The sequence below is a fragment of the Aedes albopictus genome, unplaced genomic scaffold, assembly GCF_035046485.1.
Source record: "Aedes albopictus strain Foshan unplaced genomic scaffold, AalbF5 HiC_scaffold_11, whole genome shotgun sequence".
Classification (NCBI taxonomy): Eukaryota; Metazoa; Arthropoda; class Insecta; order Diptera; family Culicidae; genus Aedes; species Aedes albopictus.
The window spans coordinates 47,001-74,021 of NW_026916482.1; the positions used below are offsets into that span (position 1 = coordinate 47,001).

The 27,021-nt window shown below is 39.8% G+C and overlaps 1 protein-coding gene across 2 annotated transcripts in view; it reads right to left on the reverse strand.

Annotated features, from left to right (window-relative positions):
• Nucleotides 1-5,131: 5,131 nt before the first annotated feature.
• LOC134284404 (uncharacterized) overlaps nt 5,132-27,021 on the reverse strand; it is a 38,426-nt gene continuing 16,536 nt past the window's right edge. The window contains exons 2-3 of one of the 2 annotated variants that reach the window (XM_062843216.1): nt 5,682-5,917; nt 5,132-5,616 (exon numbers count right to left, since the gene is read on the reverse strand). In XM_062843216.1, the coding sequence (XP_062699200.1) occupies nt 5,537-5,616; nt 5,682-5,917 (316 nt within the window). In that variant the 3' untranslated portion in view covers nt 5,132-5,536. Of the gene's footprint in view, nt 5,622-5,681; nt 5,918-27,021 lie in introns of both variants that reach the window. The other variant, XM_062843217.1, reaches the window with a different exon arrangement.

Here is a 27,021-nt window from a genome sequence, read left to right on the forward strand (position 1 = left end):
ATATAACAAAAATTTTCAAGGAAATCAGCTCAAGTGAAGCTTACTAGCAAATTTCTTACCATATCAACACTAAAATTGTATTGTTCTAAAAAGTACATTCCTGTATGTCTGCAAGCTGAAATATTGTTGTATTGTAGATTAATAGCATTCATTCTTGCTTACAGATAGCTTCTGTAGCTTAGGGAAAATTTTACCGATTTTATTACCAAGGAAAAATTAACTCGCCCCATATCACTCTAAAATTGATAAAAGCCATGTCAAAATAAATTTCACATGTCAAAAACATAACAAGAGCATAAACCAAGAAGCAAAACGTGTGAAAATTTGGCGAAATTTTGAAGTTTCAGAATTAATTGCTAAGTGGATCTTTGTTTCTGTCATACGCAATTTTTAACAATTTCCCAATCTCATCAGAAATCATTTTATTCCTCAAAAACCAATTTTTTTCAACACAGATTACTAAAACAATGTAAAATGGATGTAGTGCATTCATTGAAAGTTATATTTTATCACTTTTTCATGTATTTTTCACTAGAAACTGTAATAACTGTATGGTGGATCTTTTTTTGTGCCGGTCACTGTATATAAGGGTTTCAAAGGAGGTGAGATTTTAGAGGCGTTGCAGGATCCATCAGGGGAGTTTTCGGGGGATTTCGGAGGGTCTCAGGAGCGTTACAGGTGTCCGAGGTGGGTTCCAAAATCATTTCAGAATAATTCAAAGCATTTTCAATGGATGTCAAGAGCATAACAGGGCGTATTCTAGAGTTGCGAAGGGAATCATGTGCGTTACAGAGGGTCAAATTATTTATGCTTTAAGGGAAGAGGTTTTCAGTGGCATTTCAGGATGTTTCAGAGGATTTAGTAAGGGCCTCAGCGGAGGATTTTCAGCGGGTTTCGGAGGGGTAACAGATGCGTTTTCGGGGGTTTCAGAAGGTTTCAGGTGGCATTTCAGGATCTTTTATAGGATTTTTGGGGGCGTTGCTGAGGCGCTACAGGGGTGTTTTGGGGGGTAATAGTTGAAGCAGAGGACATTATCACCTCCCGTACGTTGACATACGTTTCGCAGGACTTCGTAGAAACATAATCACTAGCACTGGAACCTTGATTTAGGTAGAATCCATTCAGGCTAAATCTGTTTAGGTACCTCCATTTAGGATAAGCTGCCTTATTTAAATTTGGACTATTAGCTCCAATTCAAGGTGCCAAGTGATCCGTGCCGAAGGTAACCCCTTCGCGAGAAGCGGGTTGTCTAGCTCTCCGTTAAGGAGAGTAGATGGCAGTCGGCGGTCCTATTCCCTCTCTGGCTAGTTTGTCGGGTGAGATATTGGACGGAGCGTGGTTCACGAGGGCCATAGAGAATCGTGATGGGCTGTCTGCCATGGAGGTGGCTGCGCAGCAGCTCGACTCCATCATTGACTTTGCGACCGCGAAGTCTAATATTAGCAAGTACCTCGAGCAGGCCCTTATTAGACTTCGTAAGCCAATGATGGTGCCAGCCAGGACCACGAAAAGCTCGTGGCAACTTCAGCAGTGTCAGAACCCGTGCGTGAAGTCATGGAGCAGCAGGGACTTCAGTCCCGGGGCCTGACGAACCTCCCGGCTTGCGAGTCAGCCGCGTATTCGCCGGCTAAGAATAGGACTACTACCCCTAATTCAATGTGTCAAGCGACCCGTGCCGAGGAATGAATGATCGAGAGGGCGAAAAATATGATAGATCGTTAACGGAGCCTGGACCCCCCCCCCCCCCCCACAGTATTTCGTCCTTAATCGCGTTGTTGGTGCAGGGCGCTGGCGTGGTGGACCTCCTTCCCCGTGCTACTAGTGGGATCAAAATATGAGTTCGAAAAATCAAAAATCATCTAGTGTGAGCAGTAGTGGTGAGGATAAACCGTTCGCAAGAACTTTGTAAGCTAGAAATCCGTTAAGGAGAAGTGAGGAGTCAGGAGTAGAAAGCTGCGCATGCTACTCCAGCGTGGGAGCTCCGATCCATTCCCCGGCTAGCCTGCCAGGGAAGATATTGGAAGGAGCGTAGTTGATGAGGGCCATCAACCAAAAAAGAGATGGGCTATCTGCAGTAGAGGTGGCTGAGCAGCAGCTTGGCAAGATCATCGACTTTGCGTCCACGAAGTTCAACATAAGCAAGAACCTTAAAACGGCACTGTTGCGACTTCGTTAGTCGGTGAACAATGCTAAGCAAGGTCACGAGAGACTCGTGAAGAACCGGCGAAAGCAAAGGTTACGACGTCTACCCAGACGGAGGCCTTCGCTTTCGCAGGTAGTCCAAAATGTGTGGTGGATCCGACTGCTCCTGTTAAGCACTCGCAGAAGCGGGTGAGGCAGCCGTCGGATGAGGAGCTGTCTGGCGGTGCCCGCAAGGCTAGGCGGATACTTACCCCGAAGGTCGGCAGTAATGCCGGCAAGTCGGACCCCAGCCAGAATGGCGATGCGAAACGACGCCAAGCTAGTGGATCTGGGAGCCGACGTGTGCAGTTTTAGACATACTCGTACGTATAAAATGATCCTAGAGCTCAAACGTGACAAGGAACGCAAGGGCGCCGCCTACAGAAGTCTGGCGGAAGTGGTCCTTGGCAAAGGGGTCTAGGTGAGGGTTCTTACAGCGGAGGCGGCTCTGAAGGTGAAAAACCTAGACGAGGTCACCAAGGTGGAAGAGCTCATCACGGCACTGCGGCAACAGCGCGAGGTGCATGTGGCCATTAGGCTACGGAAGTACCCGGCAGGGACACACGTAGCTTTGGTTCAGCTACCTGTGGCGAACGTAAAGCAGTCCGATAAAGTAGAAATAATCAAGGTAGGCTAGTCAGTATACCATCTGACCTTTCATGAGCCACCAGAAGTTTGCTTTAGGTGTCTGGAACCAGGACACAAGTCATGGGACTGCAAAAAGACCCTGACAGGCGCAAGCTGTGTAGGCGATGAGGCGCCGAAGGCTATAAGGCATAAGGCTGCACGAGCAAATCTATTTGTCTGATTTGTTCCGGGAAATCCGTGAACAACAGGCACCTAACCGGTGGTCCAAGATGTCCGGCCTTCAAGAAAGCCACAGTGAACTAATCACAGTGCAGGTAATGCAGCAGAACCTGAACCACTGTGGCGCAGTTCAGCATTTGCTTTGTCAGGCGGTTTCTGAGTGGGGGACGGATATCGCCATCACAGCGGACCATTACCGAGTACCCGTCGACAACGGCAATTGGGTCTCGGATGGGTCCAGAAAAATAGTGGCGATATGGACGACGGGTAGATATACCGTCCAGAAGTTGGTGTCTACTACCTATGGGGCTTCGTGGTCTCCAAAATAAACGGGGACTTCTTCTGTAGCTGTTTTCCGCCTCCACGGTGGTCGATCGAGCAGTACACACATACATATGCTGGCCTGTATGACGACCGTGCTAACAGGGCGATGGCCGGTGGTAATAGTGGGTGACTTTAATGCCTGGGCCGTGGAATGGAGAAGCCGTTTCACGAACCAGCGGGGTCAGATCCTGCTAGAGATACTGGCCATACTAGATGTCGACTCGGCTAATGTCTGTACCAAGAGTATCTTTAGTCGGAACGGTGCGGAGTCGATTAATGGCGTTACTTTTTGTAGTCCTGGCATATCAAGTAATTCGAACTGGAGAGTAGACGATGGCTACACTCACAGCGATTACCTGGCGGTTCGCTACAGAATCAACTACAACAACAACAGGCAGCGGGTAGAGGAAGAGGCGGCTAGGCGAAGGCTAAGCCTTCGCAGCTGGAAGCCATCATACTTCGACGAAGGGGTATTTAGGGAGGCGCCTTGAGCGAAACCTATTCGGTCTAAGCGGTGACGAGCTGGTGGCGGTCTCGCGTGCGTGCGAAAATACCATGCCTAGGCGAATTCAGCCTAGAAATGGGAGACCACCGGCTTACTGGTGGACTCAAGCGATTGCGGACCTGCGCCGCACCTGTCTACGGTCTAGGCGGCGGATGCAGCGAGCACAATCTGAGGAAGAGCGAAACGAACGACGGGTGGTGCTTGCCGCTGCAAAAACCGCGCTGAAGGCCGAGATAAGGAAAAGATAAGTAAAAGTCTTGCTTTGAGGTTCTCTGCCAGAGTGTCAATGCCAATCCGTGGGGTGATGCCTACAGAATCGTGATGGCCAAGACGAGAGGTGTAATGGCTCCTAAATATTGAGCAATCTCCAGAGATGTTGGAGGGGTCATCAAGGCTTTTTCCGCGCCATGATTTTAATCATTGGCCTCCTTTCGTAGGACAGGGACTGGGGCTGGCGACGTGGCGATGAGGAGAGGGTCACCGATGTGGAACTTGCGGGGATAGCAAAGTCCCTTAGCGTAGGTAAGGCCCCAAGTCCGGACAGAGCTCCGAAACTGGCCTTAAATGTAGCTATTGCAGAGGCCCCCGAGATGTTCAGGTTCAGGGAAGATGCTCGAAAAGATCATCCTCAACAGAATGGAAGGTCGACCGTAGACGCTATCATGTCGGTTACAAAGGCCGCCGAGATAGCGCTTCAGCGTTAGAGAAGGGTAATTCGTTACAGTGCAGTAGTGACTCTGGATGTAAGGAACGCGTTCAATAGCGCCAGTTGAGCGGCTATTTCCGATGCACTCCTGCGTCTGGGGATACCTGGGTACCTGTACAAGATTCTCGGAAGTTACTTCCAGAATCGAGTACTAGTTTACAACACAGAGGTGGGTCGGAAGTGCTGGTTATGTGACCTCAAGAGTCCCGCATGATTCCAAAAATTTCTGAAAATTACACCCAACCTAGCACCCAACGTAAACAAATTTGACATAGGATCTGGGACCATTATGAGCAGGGTGACCTATTTGGGGGTGTCCATAAACCACGTGGTCATTTTTTTGGGACTTCTCAACCACCCCCCCCCGTGGTCATTAGTCCATACAAATTTTTTTTTTCGTCCATACAAAATGGTCATTGGCCGAACCCCCCCTCATGACCACGTGGTTTATGGACAGCCCCTTTTAGGCACTTACTGCTATAACTCAGTCAATTTTTAATCAATTGACTTGATTTTTGGGCCACGGTGAGATACGCACAGCATCTAGCCATGTACAAAAATTGAAGTCGATTGGTTAAAAATTGACTGAGTTATAGCAGCAAGTATTCCATCTCACTGAATTTTACAATAAACAATTACTTGTATGGAATGTTGAACACAAGCTTCATACTGAGAGCAAGCTGTTAATTTAAAATTGGTTAAAAATGTGTGTGATATGACGGGGTCCTTTTGTTACAGGTGATATAATGTAGCATTTTTTATCTGTGTTGGTCCGGTATTATGGTACATATGTCATGACAATCTTGTCATCGACTATCGCCCACATCGTCTTGGAGCTACGGAGGCATAGACTCGGAGAATGGCTAGTTATGACGCTATCCAAGAGGTGGTTCAAGAGTTCGGATCCGAGTGGGCTACGTAGGTCATACCGGTGCCCTGCGGTCGAAATCGACAATTAATGATTAAGTGTCCGCGAAGAGAACATCCTGGTAGCGTTGCTGTCGTGGCGTCGATCAGCTGGGTTGAATCCGAGCAATTCTTAAGTTTTCTTTCTTGTGGTCATGTTGCACATAAATCCTTGCTGCATCCTTTGCTACTCTAAAACGCTCCCAATCAAAATCTCAGTGAACAAACATCAACCATCACCATCATACGTACGTCTCACGTCGCAGTATCTATTTTTGACGCCCTCCTTCACGTTGGACGTCATCAGCAGGAAGGACATCTTGGAGAAGCAAGCGGCGGCCAGCGTCACCAGGAACACGAAAATGTACGTAAACACTTTGAGACATTTGATGAACACGCTCAGATAGTCCTGACTGGCAGCCGAGCCGGACGTCTGCTGCACCGGCGGATCCTGGAAGGAGTCCCACAGTTTGTTGTCCTGCTGAACTCTATGGGAAGAGAGAGGGAGAGACAGGGAGAGACAACAATAGTGGGCTGCATTAATCGAAATATCAAACACAATTTAATTACAGTTTATGGGACGCAATAAATTTAATCGGCTTCGAAGCTCGGCAGATGAGTAAGTCGGTGTTGTTGGGCTGCTGCAGTAGGTTATAGCTAACAATGCGAATAATGAACGAGCTTGTCGAAAAGGTCAGCTGATAAATATGGGGAATTATAATTCTGTCCGACACATGTACAGACGTGAGAGAAACCTAAGTTAAATGGCATGCTGTGATAATTTCTAGTTGATGAATTTCTCAGGCTGACTTTTATCTTATTCTAATTTCGCTTTTTATAATAAACTAGCTGTACCCGGCAAACTTTGTCTTGCCTACTGCGTTTTTTGACGTTTCAAGTTTCTATCCAAGACCAAGCCCCCGGTCACAAAATGTATGGAAGATCGAAATACCAAAAACTCTCAATTTTTCCATGTTTTTTGCCTCATAAACCTTCCTTGGGTGAAAACTAACAGAACAAAACAAAAAAGATCAAAATTGGACCTTCCGTTCGCAAGTTATGCGCGGTCCCACGTATGCCACTGCATTTTTATATATATAGATACTCACCTGATTAAATTTAAGGTAAAACAAAAAAAAAATAGTGAGAAATTTAAAAAGTAAGTCCATTAAAAAATAATTTGGCGTTTTAGGAAAACATCGTGGATTGTATCGCGTTTACCAATTGAGCTACATGACCTTCCTTCAGTTGGGCACATTTTGCCCCATTTTCCCCACACATGTTCACCTAGCTCACAACTCCTTCTTACCTCTTCTTACAGGTCAAACAAATAGTCAAGATTGCGGAAACCATGATGTATGGACGGCTCAAGCTCGCACTGCGTTCGGATTGTTTTGCATCCCCTCTGGCTCTTCCGTACATCCTCTCCGAAGATTTCCGCAATCCTACAATTAGTGTGATGGCTCTCAGAAGAGTATGGAGTAGGCTAATAACTTACTTCATGTGTTCTAGTGAAGGGAGCCGAATGGGTTAGGTAGATAGGGGAAGGTGGGGTACACCCCCTAAGCAAACGTGGCCCTTTAGCTAAGATTAAGATGATTTTATGAGTGTCTTGCGTTTTGAAAGTTAGTTTACTTATTTGACTAAGAGACGCCAACTTTTGGGCCGCGTGATATATCAATTTTACCGAATCAAATTAACAATTTAAAAAAGTGTTACGTTTTGGGTGCTGAAAAACTGTTGGGGGCAAAACGCACCTTGAGGTGGGGCAATACGACCTCTGGCATTTTCCGCTTTGAATTCTAATGAGATACCAGGCGGCTCCATCTTACTGTTTACGGCAGCAAATAAAAGGAGTAGGAGGCGGATGGTAGTTAATAGGTTGATTCCATATAATCAGCGCGCAATTGCTTAAATTGCGTGCGCTACAAATTAGACAATCTGTCTAAATGTGGAAAATCATCGTTTTCCACGCTTTTCATTAGAATATTCTTTGCATTCTTGGGCTTGTCCGGCTCAGTTTACGTCTAGTTTGCTTGCATCGAATGGAACTTTACTTATAGGTATAATGAAATAGCGTGAGGGCGTTTTATCCCGGGCGTGCGTATTACCCCAGGTCACCCTACAGAATTAAAAAACCGATTGATTATAACCAGATGTCATTAATATTACTCATTGTCGAATGCGACAACGTCCTGGGAGTATTTTTTTTGTATAAATGAATTGAATGAATTTCCAAGCTCTTACCGAGGGAATCTAGTGTAAAGGTTTTCTCTTCTACGCACGAGCGGACATCGACCTCCAATCAAAACCAAGTGAACTACTCGTAACCGAGACTTTTCGGATTGATAATGCAGATCTTGCTACGATCGTGGTACATTTGAGACTGATTAAAAGGGTATATAATTTGGCTCTTTTAATAGTACAAAGTAGGTAGGGTCTGGGACCATTTGGGCAGGAGCATCTATTTTGGGCACTTGCTGCTATAACTCAATCAATTTCAAACCGATTGACTTGAATTTTTGCACATGGCTAGATACTGTGCGTATCTGATCGTGTCTCAAAAATCAGGTCAATCGGTTCCAAACTTGCTGAGTTACAGCAGCAAGTGCCCAAAATAGGTGCTCCTGCCCAAATGGTCCCAGACCCTACAATCAGATGATAGTGTTAGTTAAAAATTCTCTCTCTCATCATCGTTAGTGTAGGATCCTAGCAGTCTATGATTTGTATAATGACATTGGTCTTGAATGAATTATTATTGTTTTATAAACCAACTACTAGCCCAGTCGCATCTCTACATTTGGCGACGAAGAGTAAAATCGAAATTACACAAATCCTGAAGGCCAATGGAAAGGACGGCAGTCAAACGATAAGAAAGATGACGAAAGCATTCAAATTATTAAAAGGAAAACGAATGAAACTGGATTCAACTATTCAACAAACAGAACAGCTGTTGTAATATTATGAAATTGAGGGAGACGACTGACGAGTTGATGACCATGAAGCTGATTCCTTATTATTTGTATTTGATGAAACATAGTTTCAAGCATGTTTTAGTATGTTCAAACTTCACCATTGACCTGAAATATTATGATGAGATTGTGTTTAAGCATAGGAGAATGTTAGTAGATTGTATGTGTAACCATGCAGAGACGAATACAACTAAAATGTTGAATTAGCCAAGGGAAATTTCAGTATCTAAAACAAGATTTGTTGTTATGGAAAATTATTTTAAATTGATTTTAAATTGACGATATACAGATAAGCCACTATGAAAGCATTTATATAATTTAAATGAAATCATGATTGGTTTGGTAAGATTGGGTTGACCTGATCAAAGTGAACCCGAAAGATATTTGTTTTGTTGGAAATTTTGCTATTCAGCTTGACATTCTGAACTACGAACAATGACCAATTTTTAGCTAAATGAAGTGAAATAATCTGATTAATCTAATAGTTATTAAAATTCCATGTATATATATAGTTTGAGGTTAATTAAATTAGCCAACATCGCAGGTAAGCAGGAAAAATTCGATCGCTCAAATTATTATGTGGCTGATATTGGCAAATAGCTTGTATGGAGTTATTCTTTTGACTTAGTTTATAGTAACGCTAACGGCTTTTGAAGTTGACTAGCCATGCAGTAGATGGATTGGAATACACAATTATTTTCGGTTTGAAAATGTGATCGAGTAAAATAGGATCTTCCTGCCTGTAATTCTATAATCATTGAAATGAAATTTTGGAAAATAACGCCATGTGAGCACTTGTTCCAGTACTTAAGAAAACTGAACAACAAAGCATGCTCTATACCAGTGAGTATAATGTTAGTAAAACAGGGAGCGAGCTTGTATAGTCAAGTGGTAATAAACCATTATATTTTACATGGTGATCATAATAGAAAACCACACGTCCACAAGAATTGCATTCAGTACATGTCACAAAGATTACTAAGCATGTTGGTACACATGAAGGGACATGTTAGCCAGATGAGTATCACAGATGTGATGATCGACAATGCGTTCTGAACATTTTAGAAGAAAACTAGTCAAACGATTGTATGTCATTCTCCAGAAACCCATTCCCCACAATTCAGTACATATTTATGATAATGCCTTTTTGAAAACGAATAGATAATTATCTTTAAAAAAAACTGGACCAAAGAAAGTATAAATTTGAGAAGTGTCAACAAAAATTAATCCGGAATCTAAACAAGTGAGACTAGGATTGGAACAAAATAATATTTGTACTGTAATTTTGAACCCAATTTCGATGCTTCTTCGAATGTATTGAAAAATGTAAAACTGAAATGGCCTCAGTTATTGTGAGATTTGTAGGCATTCCTCACACGCAGAAAAATAAATTGTAAAAACAATTAAATTATAGTTCAAATCAACCAATTTTTCAGTTATAGCGAGAAACTGATTTCTAGTTTAAACTGAACTGTGGCATTGTTTGATAATACAAATATTTTCATTTGCCGAAATTTTTGACAGTTTGTTAGAACAAACAGATATTTGGTAGTTTCAACATAAAATAACAGATTGTTTTAAACGACTGCACTTTTGCAACTAACAAAGCCGGAATGTGATTGTGTTGGTGACGGCAGCTCCTGCGGCAGCTCGGAAATCTATTTTTAGACACTCGGCAAGCGGATGGAAGCGAGAACGAATAAAAAAAGGCAAAAAATCGAAATCGACCAACTTTTTGTGAATGCTGTCTTGAGTACCTGCGCGTTATCCATCACGGCCAAAACTGCACCTGAAAGTTGGAGTGATGGATTTGCTACACTTTCTTCGTTGTGGCGATGTTGGGGTAAGAATTTTATAGATGTGTGAGTGCTTCCGGGCCATGTTTATGGTTCTACTTTTGTTGAAACAAATGAAGATTTTAACATTATATGGAATGATGGGAATTGGTTGTTTTGATCGATAAATTATAAGTAAGAACAAAGAAATATAACTTTGGAATAAGTAAATGCTCAGTTTGAAACGAAGAAACGAAGGTTCCAACAGCAGGAGGAAATCAACTACAAGTCAAAGGCTACGTGAACCGAACAGTAACTTTTGAAGGTCAAACGCGGATTCTCGCTACCTTGCAAGCTCCTTCGATGAAGCGGAGGCTCTTATTAGGTATGAACTTCTGAAGGTTGTTCAATATTCAACCCACAGACAGTCCAGAACTCCCTAGACCAACAATTTTAAGGCGTTTGTCGAAGGAGGATCCTTAGAAACCATAACGTTAATCAGCCACCAAGTCGAGTCCGGGAAGAGTATTCAGAATGCGCCCCCTGTACTTCTGAACCCAGTCCCTTGGTCCTCGGCACTTGCAACGGAATTTGAACGAGGAGCTGAACAAGTGGATAGCCCAAGAAGTGGTAGAGCGACTGGGTCTTATTGTTCATCTCCGTACTGAAGAAGACCAAAGAAGATGGACAGCAGAAAATCAAGGTTCAGATGTGTCTGCATGCGAGGAAGTTGTATGAGAGGACTCGGCGAGATGCGTATCCTCTGCCTCACCGAGATAGAATCTTGGGCAGGTTGGATTCGTCGAAATACATGACAACCATCGATTTGTCTAAAGCTTTTTGGCAAACACCTTTGGATAACGATTCGAGGCGTTTAGAATTTTCGTGCGAGGACTGTTCCAGTTTACCCAGCTACCGTTTGTACTGGTCAGCCCGACGATATCGAGGCTGATGCACCAGGTCCTGGGTTATGAAGAGCTGAAACCCAACGTTTTCAAATACCTCCCGAGCAGAGGAGAATATCTAATTGATAACTACAAATTCACATAGCCTGTTATTATATCTTGTTGTGTTATTATTGAGTTACCAAGGTATTACTTTGCAATAACATGTTTTGTTGGGCAATCTTATTTTGTTATGATTAGACCATTGATATACATCCATTAAATGACATTTCAATAATATGTTTTGTTATAGAACAAGTTTGGTTATAATTGTGCTATTGAGAGTGTACATACAATTTGTCATAAATAGCACAACAATAACAAGTTTCAAAATGCAGACTAAGGACTGTATCAAAAAGTAATAAGCAACATTCACAACAGCATTGAAAATTAATGTGTTTTCATATTAGTATTTTTTATTGGACATACTGCGTAAATCATGTGATCAGTTTGATGTCATAGCTATTTTTGCTTTTTTTAATAACTTTAGAATATCAAAATTTGTTATTGAAATACTCTAGAAATTCACTGTTATTAAATTGTAATTGAAACTAACAAAACATGTTATTGAATTGGTATACCAGGAACATTTTTTTGTTATGAAATTTGTAATTTTGCCGCTTATGACAGACAAGTTTATGACATAATATGTTATGATAATAACATTAAAATAACTGATTTTATTACTCAGTTATTTTGCCGAAAAAACATATTTTATTATGCTGTTGTTATTTTCTTCTGCTCGGGCTGGACGATATTGTTGTAGCCACAAACTTGTTTGATGAACATGTACGGATTTCGGAAGAGGTAGCGGGGCGACTGAACACGGCAAATTTGTCGATTAACTTGGAGAAATCGAAACTTTGCGTTCCAGAGTTGCCCTACCTCGGATTCATTCTATCGGAACTTTGTAATATCTTCCTCGATTCGCTTACTCAGGAGGTTTCTAGGAATGGTTTATTACTATCGCCGTTTTATTGACTGCTTTAGCGAAGTGACCACTAACTTGACGGATCTCCTGAAGGGAAAACCTAAGGTCGTAAGTTGGAATCCTGAAGCGGAAAAGGCGTTCAACATATTGAAGGAAAAGCTGATAACTGCACCGGTTTTGGGTAACCCTCGATTCAACTTGCCGTTCAAAATTCAAACCGAAGCTAGCGATCTAGCGATTGCCGGTATTTTGTCGCAAGAAATCGAAGGAGCAGAACATGTCGTTGCATACTACTCACGAAAGCTAACCACGCCGCAAAGGGCTTGGAAAATGCCAGAAAAGGAAGGTCTGGCAGCGTTGGAATAGTAAGTCGACCTTTAGACACAGCTCTAAGAGTCACTTGCTGCTGCAGTTTAACCGAGATTTTGTTTATACGACTCAGCGTCTGGTTGAGATGACTCAGCGTCATAGTTATATGACTCAGAGCCATGCTATCGTGACTATGCTTTATGGTATTCAATTTACGAAAACGAGCTTAATTTTTTCATAACGCTTATGGCGGCCATGGCTTTTGTTGATGGAATCAGTTATTATTATTCACGATAATCGTTGTTAACGTCATGATATCATGACTTGTAGTTACAATATCATGAAGCGACAAGTTTTATGATTTCATAACATTTTAGTCATGGATCCGGCAACGATTTTTTTCCCGTGTACCCGGTCAAACTCGCAGTAAAACTGCAGCAGCAAGTGATCCTTAGAGCTGTGTCTCAAGGTCGGCTTACTATTGTGCATCGACAACAAAACTCCACGCAGTGCACCACCAACATCAGCAGAACCGGTACCTTCCCTAAAAACTCAATAAATTCCCCACTACACCATTATCTGCACGTTGGTTGCGGAGCCCCTCCGATTGCCCAGTAGTAAGCCGACCTTTAGATACAGCTCTAAGAGTCACTTGCTGTTGCAGTTTAACCGCGATTTTGACCGGGTAACAATAATTCAGTCCGACTTAAGTCCAACCTGCACTTTGAAGGATACTGTCTTCGGCTAAGTGGTTCAGTGCCCGTGTAGCTGCTGGCTTAGATTAGCACTATGGACCACCTGTTCCGGGGGTAAAAGTCCACCATACAGGTAACCCCAATCCAAGGTGTCAGGAGACCCGTGCTGATGGATGAATGATTGAGGGGGTTTAAGAGATGCTCGATCTTTAACAGAGTCCGTAGCGTGGGTAGAATTTAGGGGTCGCAGTAGCGACACTTTTGACGAGTACCGGTACTAGAGCATCCAGTACCGGTAGTGCCGGTAAAATACCGGTATGTACTGGTAGATGTTCGATGAACCCCCAAAGGCAATGATAACGGAATGGTAAAGGAAGCGGAATCGTTTCTGGCTGAACAAGCCACCCTTCTACATTGCATCACGACGTGCGCTTGAGTGAGATGAAAAAACAATATTTTTTTGTATTATAAAATTATAAAATTCTAATATAACCATATGATGTCCCTTCAGCCTAAATAGAAGGTGATCTTTTTTTTTGCTTCAAAACCTTATACTTGAGATTTTACATGTTCAACAGAACAGTTGTTATTTGTTTAATACGCATTTACTTTAGTTTTCTAGGGAATATTTTTAAAGATTTTGAAACAAGCAATGTTCTATAATGTTTATAAATATGTGCAAAACTATGTCTTAATAAATCGACTGTTTTAACTGCCAATTCTCAGGTATAAGTATCTTAGTGACATATGCTTCTGAGATAACTTGCGTACTTCACAGCAAAAAGGAATATCACAGTAGTTCTAAAATCTGGACGCAGTGATCTTCGCCCGACAAACGAGAGTACTGTCATTTCAGAATTTCCAATATTCAGATATTTATTTCCAATGTTTCAAATTGAGAATTTAAGTAACGGTTCTACAGTACCGAAAGTACTGGTACTGGAGGTGGCCCAGTACCGAAGATGGGTCGGTAGTACCGATATTACCGGTACTACATCCCTAGGGTAGATAACCTTTTTGGGTTGCGTTGCGGCGAAAGATCTACCAAACCCAACCCTACTCCTAACTGCTTCCAACTATGGAAAAGCATAACTTTGATTCTTATTACATTTATTACGTTTGGTTCTGGCCGAGATGGATCTTGAAACAAGGAAAAAAGGGTTAGTATTCCTATTATATTTTATTCGGTGTTCTCTGGTTTGAGGCAGTAAGGATTAGAGTTCCGATGCATGGTCAATATCAGTATCATTTCTTTACTATTTCGTTAAGACTGAATCCGATTTAGACTGAAAAAGGAGCGTGTTAAAAGCGGAACCTATTAATCAGAATCCTTCCTTGCGATTAAGTTGAAAATGACTACTGTAACAAAACCGAATACTTTATATCTTCTCAATATTGGTAAAGTTATACGGCATGCACTATATAAAGTAAGATAGGATGCATCACGTAGTCATCCCATTTGAGACCAATTTGCTGTCAAACGGAGACCAGTCACTGATTGGTGGTAATTGATATCCGTTTGCTGCGATCATATCGCTATGTTGTTGGCTTGGCCGTGTTGTTAGTTTGTAGATTTGGCAGTTGATAACAATATTCAAAATCATTGTATTTTATTATTCAAGGTTTATCGCCTCAAATATGTCAGCAATCAAATGTAAACCAACCTAAAGTGAGGCCCAAGTCTGAATATTGATAAAAACCACGGAATTGATGCGAAGTCAATTGAATTTTTGATAAATTTCGCTATAAATGAACGAACCTTGCGTTTGAAAGCAATTTTAGTTGCAAGTTATGCTATTACAAATGCAAATAGTAGTTTATGGTGCAAAATGTAATCTACATTTCAGAAATAATATAAGATTTGTTTGAAAGATTAAGAAAAAAGAAAAGTGGCAACACTGGATTTTCATCGTTGACGAAATCGAACGGAAAAATAACAAGGCAGGTGAATTTCTGTTGTCACATCCTATCCAAGGGTATGCTCCGAACAGAGAAAAAAAAGGTGTCTTTTGAACCAAAAGAGCCTAAACATTAAAAAAACAAATTAGTTGGAAATTCACTCACTATGTGATGCTACTGCTCTTAGAAGCTAGAAGCTTGATATAATCGTTGTATATCTCGCGTTCTAGACCAGTTCGTATTAATGTTACTATCTTTGTGCTTCTCAGAAGAATAAAAGCATACACATAGAAAGAATTATTAATTTCGTAAATCGCTCACAACGTGGCGCTTGTGTTCTTTAGAGCTGTCAGTTTGATATAATCGTCAATTATCGTCTCTATAGTTTCTTCGGAATTATTTTTTTTTATTAATTTTGTTCAGTATGTTTTTGGAAATTCGTAGAGGAATATCTTTCAAAATTTCGATGAAAATTCTTTTGGTAATTATTCTGAAAATTCTTTCGGCAATTCCTTTTGGAGTTCATCAAGCGTTTTTCTCTGTATTCTTACTGCATTATTTTAAGGATATTTCTTTGGCAATTTCGTCTAATTGGCGTCAATAAAAAACATGATTTGGCGATTCCTTTGGAATTTTTTTTTCAAGTTTTTTTTTAAATAATTCCTTAGTAATTTCTTTGAAAATGTCCGCGGTGATTATTTTGAGAAATTTTTAGACGATCCCTGTGCAAGTTTTTTTCAACCAATTCTTGTAGTAAATGCTTCGGCAAAGGCTTTGTGAACTTCAGAAATATCTTCTATGGATTTTTTGCCTTTCTCGTACACTAAGTGTACTGGAAAGGCTATATGTTCACTCCAAAAATGACTTTTTGATAGAAGGCCCGGAGGGTCGAGTCACATATACCAATCGACTCAGCTCGACGAATTCAGGTGATGTCTGTGTGTGTGTATGTGTGTATGTGTGTGTGTGTATGTGTGTGTACAAATAAACTCACATCAGTTTTTGGCAGTAAACCTCAACCGATTTCAATGACCAACGGTTCATTCGACGCAGCATCTGGTCCCATTGTTTCCTATTGAATATGGTTCGGATTGGTTCAGCCGTTCCGGAGTTATGGCCATTTAGGTGTTCCGGATCGGTACCCCTGGAAGGGGCCAGACATGAAAATGCACCAAACCCATGAATGCGACCCATTAAACCACCGCATTTACGATTATCTGATGACCGGGAAGCAGGAAAATAGTCTCAGACCATATCTGAACCGGTAGTGTTCCGGAACCGGTTCTAGATGTCCCACCGGAAGTGGCCAAATGTAAAAGTGAACCAAACCCATGCATGCGACACATCAAATCACGGCTTTTCTGATAACCTGATGACTGGTTATCATGGAAATAGGTTAGGACCGCATTAGAGACAGCCGGTAGTGCTGTATCCAGTTCCGGGTGTCCCTCCGAAAGCGGCCAAATATAAAATTGAACTGAACCAATGCGACACAGCAAAGCTCGGATTTTTCGATAACCTTATGAACGTTAGCAAGTTAACAGGTTCAGATTGGTAAAAAAAATATTTTACGCATAAGGTCAAATCTCAACCGTTACGTACCAGATCACATACGGGACTGCCGGTTGTATTCCGGAACCAGTTCCGGGTGTCTCGCCAAAAATTGCCAAATATAAAAGTGAACCAAACCCATGCATGCGACACATCAAACAGCGGCATTTTTGATAACCTGATGAACGATTAGCAGGAAAACAGTATCAGACCATATCTGAACAGGTAGTTGTCCGGAACCGGTTCCGGGAGTTCCGACGGATGTGGCCAAATATAAAAGAGTACCAAACCCATGCATGCGATACAACAAATAACGACTTTTCTGATAACCTGATGACTGGTTATCAAGGAAATAGGTTAGGACCGCATTAGAGACAGCCGGTAGTGCTGTATCCAGTTCCGGGTGTCCCTCCGAAAGCGGCCAAATATAAAATTGAACTGAACCAATGCGACACAGCAAAGCTCGGATTTTTCGATAACCTTATGAACGTTAGCAAGTTTACAGGTTCAGATTGGTAAAAAAAAATGTTTTACGCATAAGGTCAAATCTCAACCGTTACGTAGTAATTGAACTTTACATGTTTTTAATTTTGATTACCTCAAACCGGCTATAACTTGAAAATGTTCAAACATATCGCATTTGAATGATTATTAAATTTTCTACCAAAAAAGATCTTGGAATCTATTGGTTTGGTTAGATAACTAAAGCAAAAAAGCTCGAAAGTAGTGTTTGGCGTACACTTAGTGTACTAAAAACTATATGTTCACTCAAAAAACGATTTTTCGAAGAAAAAAAAAAGGCTGCAAGGATTAAGTCGCATATACCAATCAACTCAGTTCGACGAATTGAGATTAAGTATGTATGTGTGTATGTATGTGTGTAGGTATGTATGTATGAGCGCAAAATTAGATCACTCACTTTTAAGGCACTTCCCATTGGCCGATTTTTCGGATTATAGCTTGAATCGAACCGGAATTGTTTGCTATCAAAAATGGACCAGGTCGGCCAAGGCGTTCCGGAGTTATGGCCCTTTCCGTCGATCCGGACCAGCACCGGTAGAACTGGCCGTATATAAAACTGAACTAGCCCCATCATCAAACATCAAACTGCGGCGATTTTGTAACCTTTAGCATGGTTGACGAGTTTTGTGCGAAAATCAACACTGGAGACCAGAAGCTCCACGATGTCGGCCCAATATTCAATATGGCAGCCGAATTTTCTAGGTGGCGGCTCAAAATTCAAGATGGCGGCTGTTTAATGGAGATTTATTCTCTAAAAGCATGCTATATGGGAATAGTTGATATGGAGAAGATGTCTGGACTCCTAAAATGGCGACTAGAATATCCAAGATGGCGGTCTAAAATCCAAGATGGTGGCTTCAAATTCAAGATGGCGTCTGTTTAAAGAAGTTTAAGGCTCTAAAACTATGCAATATGGGTATATTTGGATATGGGGAAGATGTCCGAAGTAAAAAAATGACGACCAGAATGTACAAGATGGCGATCTAAAATCCAAGATGGCGGCTGTTTGATGGAGATTTAGGCTCTAACGGCTGTTTAATGAAGTTCTAGACTCTAAAACCATGCAATTATGAGTATATTTGAAACGAGGAAGATGTCCGGATTTCAAAAAGGCCGACCAGAATATCCAAGATGGCGATCACAAATTTAAGATGGCAGCTCCAAATTTAAGATGGCGGCTGTTTAACGGAGTTTTAGGGCCTGAAACAATGCATTATTGGTATATTTGGTATGGGGATGATGTCTGGATTCCAAAAATGGCGACTAGAATATCCAAGATGGTGGTCCAAAATCTAAGATAGCGGGTCCAGATTCAAGATGGCCGCTGTTTAATGAAGCATATTTCTCGTAGGGAAGATGCCTGGACGCCAAAAATGGCGACCAGAACATCCAAGATGGCAATCTTAAATCCTAAATGGCGGCTTCAAATTCAAGATACACTGTGGTGCATAATTGATCGGTCAAACGCCGATTTTCATACAAAATGGCCAAATTTGAGATGCTGTAACTATGGTTTGCTTTGATGGATTGAGCTCATTTTTTGACACGGAAATTTGTAGTTCCGTGCTGAATTTTGTGTATACAAAGTATAAAATGTTTTCGTTCACAGGTCTGGGCGTGGCAAGGCGTTGAAAAAATTGCAAAAGTGATCGGACAGCGGCACGCGTGTAAATCAAAGGGGTACCGCTGTCCGATCACTTTTGCAATATTTTCAACGCCTTGCCACGCCCAGCCCTGTGAACGAAAACATTTTATACTTTGTATACACAAAATTCAGCATATTTGTAGTTCCGTGTCAAAAATTGAGCTCAATCCATCAAAGCAAACCATAGTTACAGCATCTCAAACTTGGTCATTTTGTATGAAAATCGGCGTTTGACCGATCAATTGGCCGGGGTTCTGCTAAACCGAACTAAGCGCCAAAAAGTTTATTCCGAGATAATTAAGCTTCAAGTTCAACCACTCAGAAATAAACAACAGCTAAGATTATTTGAAACTTTTTCGCACACATGTAACTTACAAGCCTTTATTAACCACCAGAGATGAAGAAAACATGTAAATTATTTAAACTCATTGATATAATACCATTTAATTTCTCAGTACTTTGCACTCAGTTCACTCTGGCTGAACAAAAACATTGGAATATGGTTTATAGTTCAGTGTGGCTGACTGTGTTTCTTTGTTTCAGAGAAAACCAGTCGGAATGTGATAAAAAAATCTCGATTTTTCAGTGTCTATGAAGTTGAAATCGATATCACTCACAATCCTTCGCATGAATCAGAGAGGACGCGTAGTATGGTAGCACAAAGGTCTCAAAATAGTGTGAAATGTAAACGGCGGAAGCCCTCTCAGCTCAGCCCTTCCCATCTACGTTTTTTTATAGGCGGTGCATGTGCAGGCACAGAACAAGAGTGATTATGTCAAATGATGTCCTTGCATGTCCTGAGGTCCTGAGATGTGAAAATGGAGCAATTTGTGTACTTCAAATTTATACTGGTCGAAGAAAACCATGAAAATGATCTGCCAAAGTGAACTAAGACAAAAAAAAATTCGAAAATATTAAAGAGATTCGAACTTGGGTCCTTTAAGTGATAACCAAGCACGTTACCTCTAGGCCATTTTACTTAGCTGAAGGTCAGTTGTAAAGTCTGAATCAAGTTCTAAACATTCTTCTCTAGCATGGTTTTCGTGAAAACGCCATTTTTCGATCAGCCAAAGCGAACCAAGTGTTTGATTTTTTTCAAGCTTTATTATTCTTATTAGCCTTGTTGTTCAATGACGGCTCCTGGGTTAAATAATCAGTATGAGGTGTATCAACATAACGCATGTATTCAAAGCCAGTTCATCTTTGTATTGTTGAGAATAAATTGATTTTTTAATGCAGTGGATTTGGTTCGGTCTGGCTGACTGTGATTTGGAAAAATGGCGATCAACGCCATCGAAATCCAAATCGATCCTCCAACACCCGTATTTTTGATTACGTGTTAAATTCTCTCACAGATTGTTACTATGAGTCGGTTAGAAGTTAGAAATCTGACAGCGATGAGGAAAACTTGAAATGTTCATCATTTGGACCAAAACTAAAACATTTCGCTGATTCTATGGAATGGTTTACAGTTCACTCTGGTTGGATGCAATTTTATTTTTTGTATATTCTGCCAAACAGAAATTTTGAATTTACTCCACGAAGAGCTGTCAGAATTACTGGATTTTTACACGAAAATAAGATCATCATATTCTTCATCTAATGGTTAAGAAAACTCAATTTTTCAAAAAATGGTCTTTGGTTCGGTTTAGCAGAACCCCGACCAATTATGCACCACAGTGTAGGTTCTTTTTCTTGAGAGTTAAAGGCTCAAACTTTGAAAGCCAGATAAACGATATGATTTCTGGTATCTTGAAATGGATTTCTGTTAATTGTATGAAAGTGCGATATACATCAACATTTCAATTGAGTTTTATTGAAATGGGGTTTCGAAGGCACGAGAAAGGCGCCATCACCACTAGGTGGATTAATTAGGGGTTTTTTTGAAAATTCCGTCCGAATCTTCTTTTTGTTTTTTTTTTTTAACATTTCCTATGTAATATCTTTTGCTAATAACTTTGGGATGTTTTTCAACACTCTTCCTAGAGCTTCTTTGACAATTCCTGTGGGATTTGAGTGGGGAATTTTTTCGGCATCTCCTTTGGAAATTGATTCAATGAATTGCTGGTGAGTTACCCAGTAAAAATCTTTCAGATTACCTTTGGCGGATTTTTTTGGGCAAATCTTTTGGAAAACCTTTCAGCAATTTTTTTGGATTCAATCCAAACTTTCCCAATTTATTACTTTTTGCAGTTCTCTTGGACAGTTTTTTTTTAATTATTTCGGCAAATTCTTTGGAAATTTGTTCATTAACTCTTTCGGAAATTTCTTGGCAATAATATTGGAAACGATTTAGGCTATTCCAAAATAACTACGGATTGCCGTATCATTTAGCCGAATGCTTTGGAAATTTATCGAACAACTCCGAAGGGACTTTCTTCAGCAATTTTTTTGAGAGTTTCACCGGCAATCCCTGTAGTAATTTATTTCACAATTATTTTTGTAATTGTTTCGATATTTCTTTTCGAAATTCTTTCGGCAGTTACTTTTGAAATTCCTTAGTCAATTCGTTCGTAAATTTCTCTGGGAATTTCGGAAAATTTCTCCGGTAATTCATCTGAAAATTCCTTTAGTTATTCCCCTGGAAGTTGCTTACGGAATTCCGATAATGATACTTTTGAAATTCCTTTTTTATATATAACGCAATGGTCGAAGAAAATCTCAAAGGAATTTCCGAAGATCCCAAAGAATTTGTTGAAAAATTTCTCAAGTAATTCCCAAAAACCTTTGCATAGAAATAGCTAAAGGCACACCAAAGGAATAACCGAAAGACTTTCCTTTAGGAATTGCTACAAAAATTTCCTTAGGGAATCCAGAAGGAAATGTCGAAGGACGCCCCAAAGTAATTTCTGAAGAGGTACCTAGAAGAGTTGCTGAAAAAGTTTTCAAAAAAAAAGCACTGAATCATTTGTCAACGGCTCTTCCAACAGAATTCCAAAACAAAATGGCCAAAAGAAACCTTGAAGGAATAGCCTGATCGATTCCAAAGGAATTTGCTGTGTAACTTCCAAAAGAAATTTTCGAAGAAATTACCAGAGAAATTGACTCAGAATTTCACAATGAATTTATCGATGGAATTGCAGAAAGAAATCAATTAGAAATTGCCAGAAGAAATTATAAATAAATTGTCCAATAAGTTCTCAGAGGAGTTTTGGAAAGAACTTCCTATTTAATTGCTGAATGAATACTCAAAGGAAAAATGTATTGAAAGAAACAGCGAAATTGAAAAAAATAGAAACAAATAATTTGCAGAGAGAATTATCGCTCTGGATTCAATTGACATAAGAACTTCTGGATTCAAATGACATAAAAAGAGAAACCTCTGAATTTGAGCCAAACATGTTGAAACTTAGAGGTGGCGCAAGCGTCTCAAAGATGAAGTGCCATAACTTTTTCAATTTTCAACCGATTTTCAATCTTTTTTATGAATCTCTCTCAAATTGATTTTTGGATAAACTTGAAGAACATTGAATTTTCCAAAGTCACGCAAAATATGAGTTTTTTGTAAAGAATTTATATATATATTTTTTTTACAAAAAATATCTTTAGAGCCCGATAACTTTTTAACCGCTTGGCCAATTTCAATTTTTGTAGCGTGTTTTTGTAGATATTTTTGATGTCTAAATATGTCCTGAACAAACTATTCGTTAAAGTATTCATTTTTATGATACTTCTCTCTAAAAACTGCCAAAATATACCAACTACAAAAATATCTACAATAGCACGCTAAAAAATTAAAATTGGTCAAGCGGTTAAAAAGTTATCAAGCCCTAAAGATATTTTTTTTATAAAACCTCATATTTTGCGTGTCTTAAGAATAATTTAATATTCTACAAGTTTATTCAATAATCAATTTGAGAGAGATTTATAAAAAAAAGATAACTGTTTTTTAGATAAAAACTATCTATTTTAATTTCAAGCAAGCAATAAATCAGATATACCTAGTTTATGTTTATCTGACCAGAGAATCAAACAGAATTAGAATCCCCAGAATGGCACGAGTGGACTCTAACTCAACTGAATGGCATGTAATGCAAAGAAAAACAATACAAATAGTTCAAGATTATGCACTCCCGTACTTCCTGGCCCAACTGGTTCAGCCTGACTACTTATTGCATCGCTGCTTTCCTGGTACACGACTCACATCTCGGTGCACAATCGATAAGAACTAATTGATTGAATAATTAGTCCAACAACCATCAAGCCATTCCGGATGCACGCAGGCAGGCTTTCCCCTTTGTTCCCGCCAGGGTAGGAGCTGCATTCGAGTAGCCAGTTGTTTGCTCCACCGGTGGCAGCTCGAGCTTTGATCAGTGTGAATAATGAAGAGCATAATCAACAAGGCGATAGACCTTGCGGATACAGCTGGGTCCCTCCTGCTCCGGACAGATTGGACGAAACAGCTCACACACACAGATGGATCGAATTAGTGGCTGATTGCGACGGACCATATCGATTGAGTGCCGGACCGGCCGGTCGGTCCCCGGAGATGGCACAAGAAGTTCCGATTACAGCGTTAAGTAATTACGGGTCAGTTGGTCTCTAGTGCATCCAGTAAATTGGTGTATCGCAACTGGCCAGATGCGCTCTCGACACACTTCAAACGTACGCCCTACGTAGTGCTGACAGCGAACCAGTGTTTTTGCCTGGACGATTTGAGGCTTGCCTGTCTGCCGCTGTCGCAGTAAGACAGATAACGACTCTCCGGTTGAGACACTTCAAAAGGGGAAGTTTACGTCACTGAGTGAGCAAGTCTAGCTAAGTATCGATTGATAACAGTCGCAGAAGTTTTTCACCGAGTCCATTGCGAGCGTGCTACGGCGGATTACATTACCGAGCCATGAATCAGCTCGCAGCAAACAAAGGTCTAAAAGCGAGCGTAATGTATTGAAATATCGCAAAAGAAGGAAAGTAAAAAAAAAATGGTGAAGATAATTGAAAGCGAGATTTTTCACCAAACATGATTGAATTTTCATAAATCTGAATAGATATCCCAAATGGTGCCTTGAAGCCATAGAAGTCGGCAGAACATTCCCGATCGAAAGGCGATAGCCACCATGTTGGAGGAATGACGACGGCAATTGTAAGCGGTGGCTATGTACGGTGGAGAGGTTCGTAAGAAAAGGTAAAGGTACACAGCGGCGTATTTCTGTGTAGAAATATCTGTAAACCAGAATTTTTATATGAGATCCTTGACGATTTTAGCGCCAACTCTTCTATGGGGCTGGCATGAAAGCACTGCCGGCCAGTGGGCGATGGATTGTACATACATACATACACATATGTACATACAGGTATACCTCGATTTAGTGGACCCTCGATTATATAGACCCTCGATTTTATGTACTTCGATTTTATGTACATTTTTTTAATGGTAAATTATTTAATATTTAATCAGTTTAAAACTTGCAGTTTGTATCATGATGACTTATAATGCAGGGGTTTTCAGCCTTTTGACACGCGGAGCACTTCATATCAATAAATTGTTTTGTGGAGCATCCATATTAGCGCCAAAGCATACCTCATGTCATGTTTACCGTAATCTCATACTCTCCTTTCTGACTTCATTTTTTTTTATAAATATAACTGGCTTTGTCGACTATCACGATGAGCGGAGTATATGGGGTGATTTTCTGGTGATATTTTTTTATATTTTTGCGGATGCATGCAAACTGCTCATTTGCCAGACTTTCCCTCAAAGTTTTATAACAAACTTTTATCAACATTTCTTATGACTTCCTCACCGTGAATTGTATTATATTCCTGATATTTTTGGTATATGCCAGCTGATTGAATTCCAAAATTTGTAGCAAATTTCATGAAAAGGTCATTGTAATGCATTGGCTGATTACTGACAAAATGTGTGATAAATTATTTCTAGTGATGTCATGGTAGAATCAGAGCTAGTTAGTTAAGGCTCCCTGATTTCACCGTCCCTTCACATGTAACTTCCCAAGGCTTCCTAGAGGAATCTTTGAAGAAACCGCTTGAGAAATTCTTGAAGGAACTGCTGGAACAAGCTCTAAAAGAATCCATGGAATAGCTTTTGAAGAAATCCCTGCCGAAATTTCTGAAGAAATTCTAGTAATATTGAACAAGTCTCTAAAAATATTTCCGAAAGTATCGCTGAAGAAATTTCGGAAGGAATTTTAAAAAATCTGAAGAAAATTCTTAATTAATTCCAGAAAGAATTTCAGAAAAAAGGAATATTTTTAGAATTCATAGATGGATTTTCTGAAGAAGTTCCGGAATACCTGGAAACATCTGGTGAAATACCTAACAAAATCACTTGAGATATTTTTTTAAAAAAGAATCCTGGTGAAATCCCCAAAAAAATCCTAAACAATATTTTAATAAACTCTTTGAGACACCTATAGAATAATTCGTGGATGTACGCTTGGAGGAAATCCTGGAGAAATTTCTGATAAAATATATTGAGGAATAACCGGCGGAATATCTGATGGAATCTCTGTGTCAATTTCTGCAGGAATCTCTGCAAGAATGTCTTCCAGCCTTTCCATATCAATCCTCTGTAGAAATCTGCAAAATCTTTAGAAGAAATCCTTGGAGAAATTTCTGCAAGACCTTCTTAAGGAGTTCTTGGAGAAATTTCTAAATAGCATTTTAAAGTCTAGAGGAATCCCTAGAAGATTTTATGAAAAAATGTATGAGCAGTTTCGAAAGGTTTTTTTTTCAGGAACATGTGAAAGATTTTTTAAACGAATCCTAGAATGAAGTGCAGCAATGGTCCATGAAAGAATTATCGAAAAATCTGTGGAAGCTTTTTTAAGTAATGGAGAAATTCATAAAGAAATCTCTGGGGGAAAATCTGGAGATATTTTTTTAGAAATTGTTAGTCGAATTTATAATAAAAGCCATGGAAGATTTTCTGAAGGAACCCCCAGGGTAGATTCCACAGGAATCCCTGCAGAAAATTCATCCATTCGAGAATCACGTTTTTTAAAAAGGCCCTGTAGGAATTTCTAGAGATATCCCAGGAAGTTTTTCTGATAGAAATTCAGATTCAAAAACAAAAATCCTTGGAGCAATTTCTAAAGCAATTCCCGTAGAAAGAGTTGAAATAAATCCTTGAGGGATCGTTTAAGATAATGCTTAAAGGAATTTTCGGAAAAAAATCTCAAAAAAAAAGATAAAACTCTGAAAGATTTTCTAAAGAAATTCCAGGAGGAATTTCTTCAAAAAATCATACACAACTCTTTCTGAAACTTTTGGAGATAAATTGGAGAAGGATTTCTAAACAAATCTTCGAAGAAAATTTTCAAATGAATCCATGGAAGATTTTTTGAAGAATTCGTGAAGGATTTTTTCTCCTCGGAAAAGTTTCCGCAAACAAAAATAGAAAACTGTACAAGATTTTCTGTAGAAATTTTTGGTAGATTTTCTAAAGAAATTTCCAAAAAGTTCTCCAAACGAAAGTCTAAAATAATTTATCAATAAATAACTAGAGGAATTTCTGAAGTAATCCCTGGGCGAATTACTCATACAATCTCTGGAATGATTTGCGAAAAATCACGTAGGAATTGGCGAAGCAATTCTTGCCAAATTTCGTTGAATAATTCTTCTCTCTTCTCTCTTCTGAAGGAACACCTGGAAGATTTTATGATATTTTCTGTTACATGATGATTTTATGTGGAAATTTTCATTCGGAGACCGTCGTAATAGAGTTGAAAATTCTTGATTCACTTATTTGTATTTAACACCACAGAATTGCAACAAAAGGCAATCGAGCAGATAGCGGCACAAGCCTACACTACTCATACAGACAGATCGTTCGGCAAAAACAGCACAATCAGAAATCACGCTCTATCAAGTCCTTGTCACGAATCTCTAAATTTAAGAAGGAACCCCTTGAGGAATTTCAGATGCGATCCCTGGAGAAATTTTTGAAGCAAATCGTAAAGACATTCCAGGGTAAAAAAATCCTCATAGACATTTTCAAAGGAATCCCTGAATGAATTTCTGTTTTTTTTAGTATTTATGCAAATAACGTTATTGTGTATGTCCATTGCTCAAAATATTGGCTTTTAACCAACCATACATAGTTTTGAAGACAAGATTTTGATCGTAACAAAATAGCGAGATAGTGGTTTATTCGTTATTTACCGAGAATTACTAATATATGCCAAAAGCTCCAAGCCTTTTATCGAAAACTCAATTTTCATGCAGCTTTTATATGTTTTGGTACATTTTGGTATTAAATTTAAATAAAAATAAAATAAAAAATTTTGCTTCGATTTTATGTAAAATTCGATTTTATAGACATTTCAAAGATTGAAATGTCCACTAAATCGAGGTATACCTAGGCGCCGTCCACAAATTACGTAACGC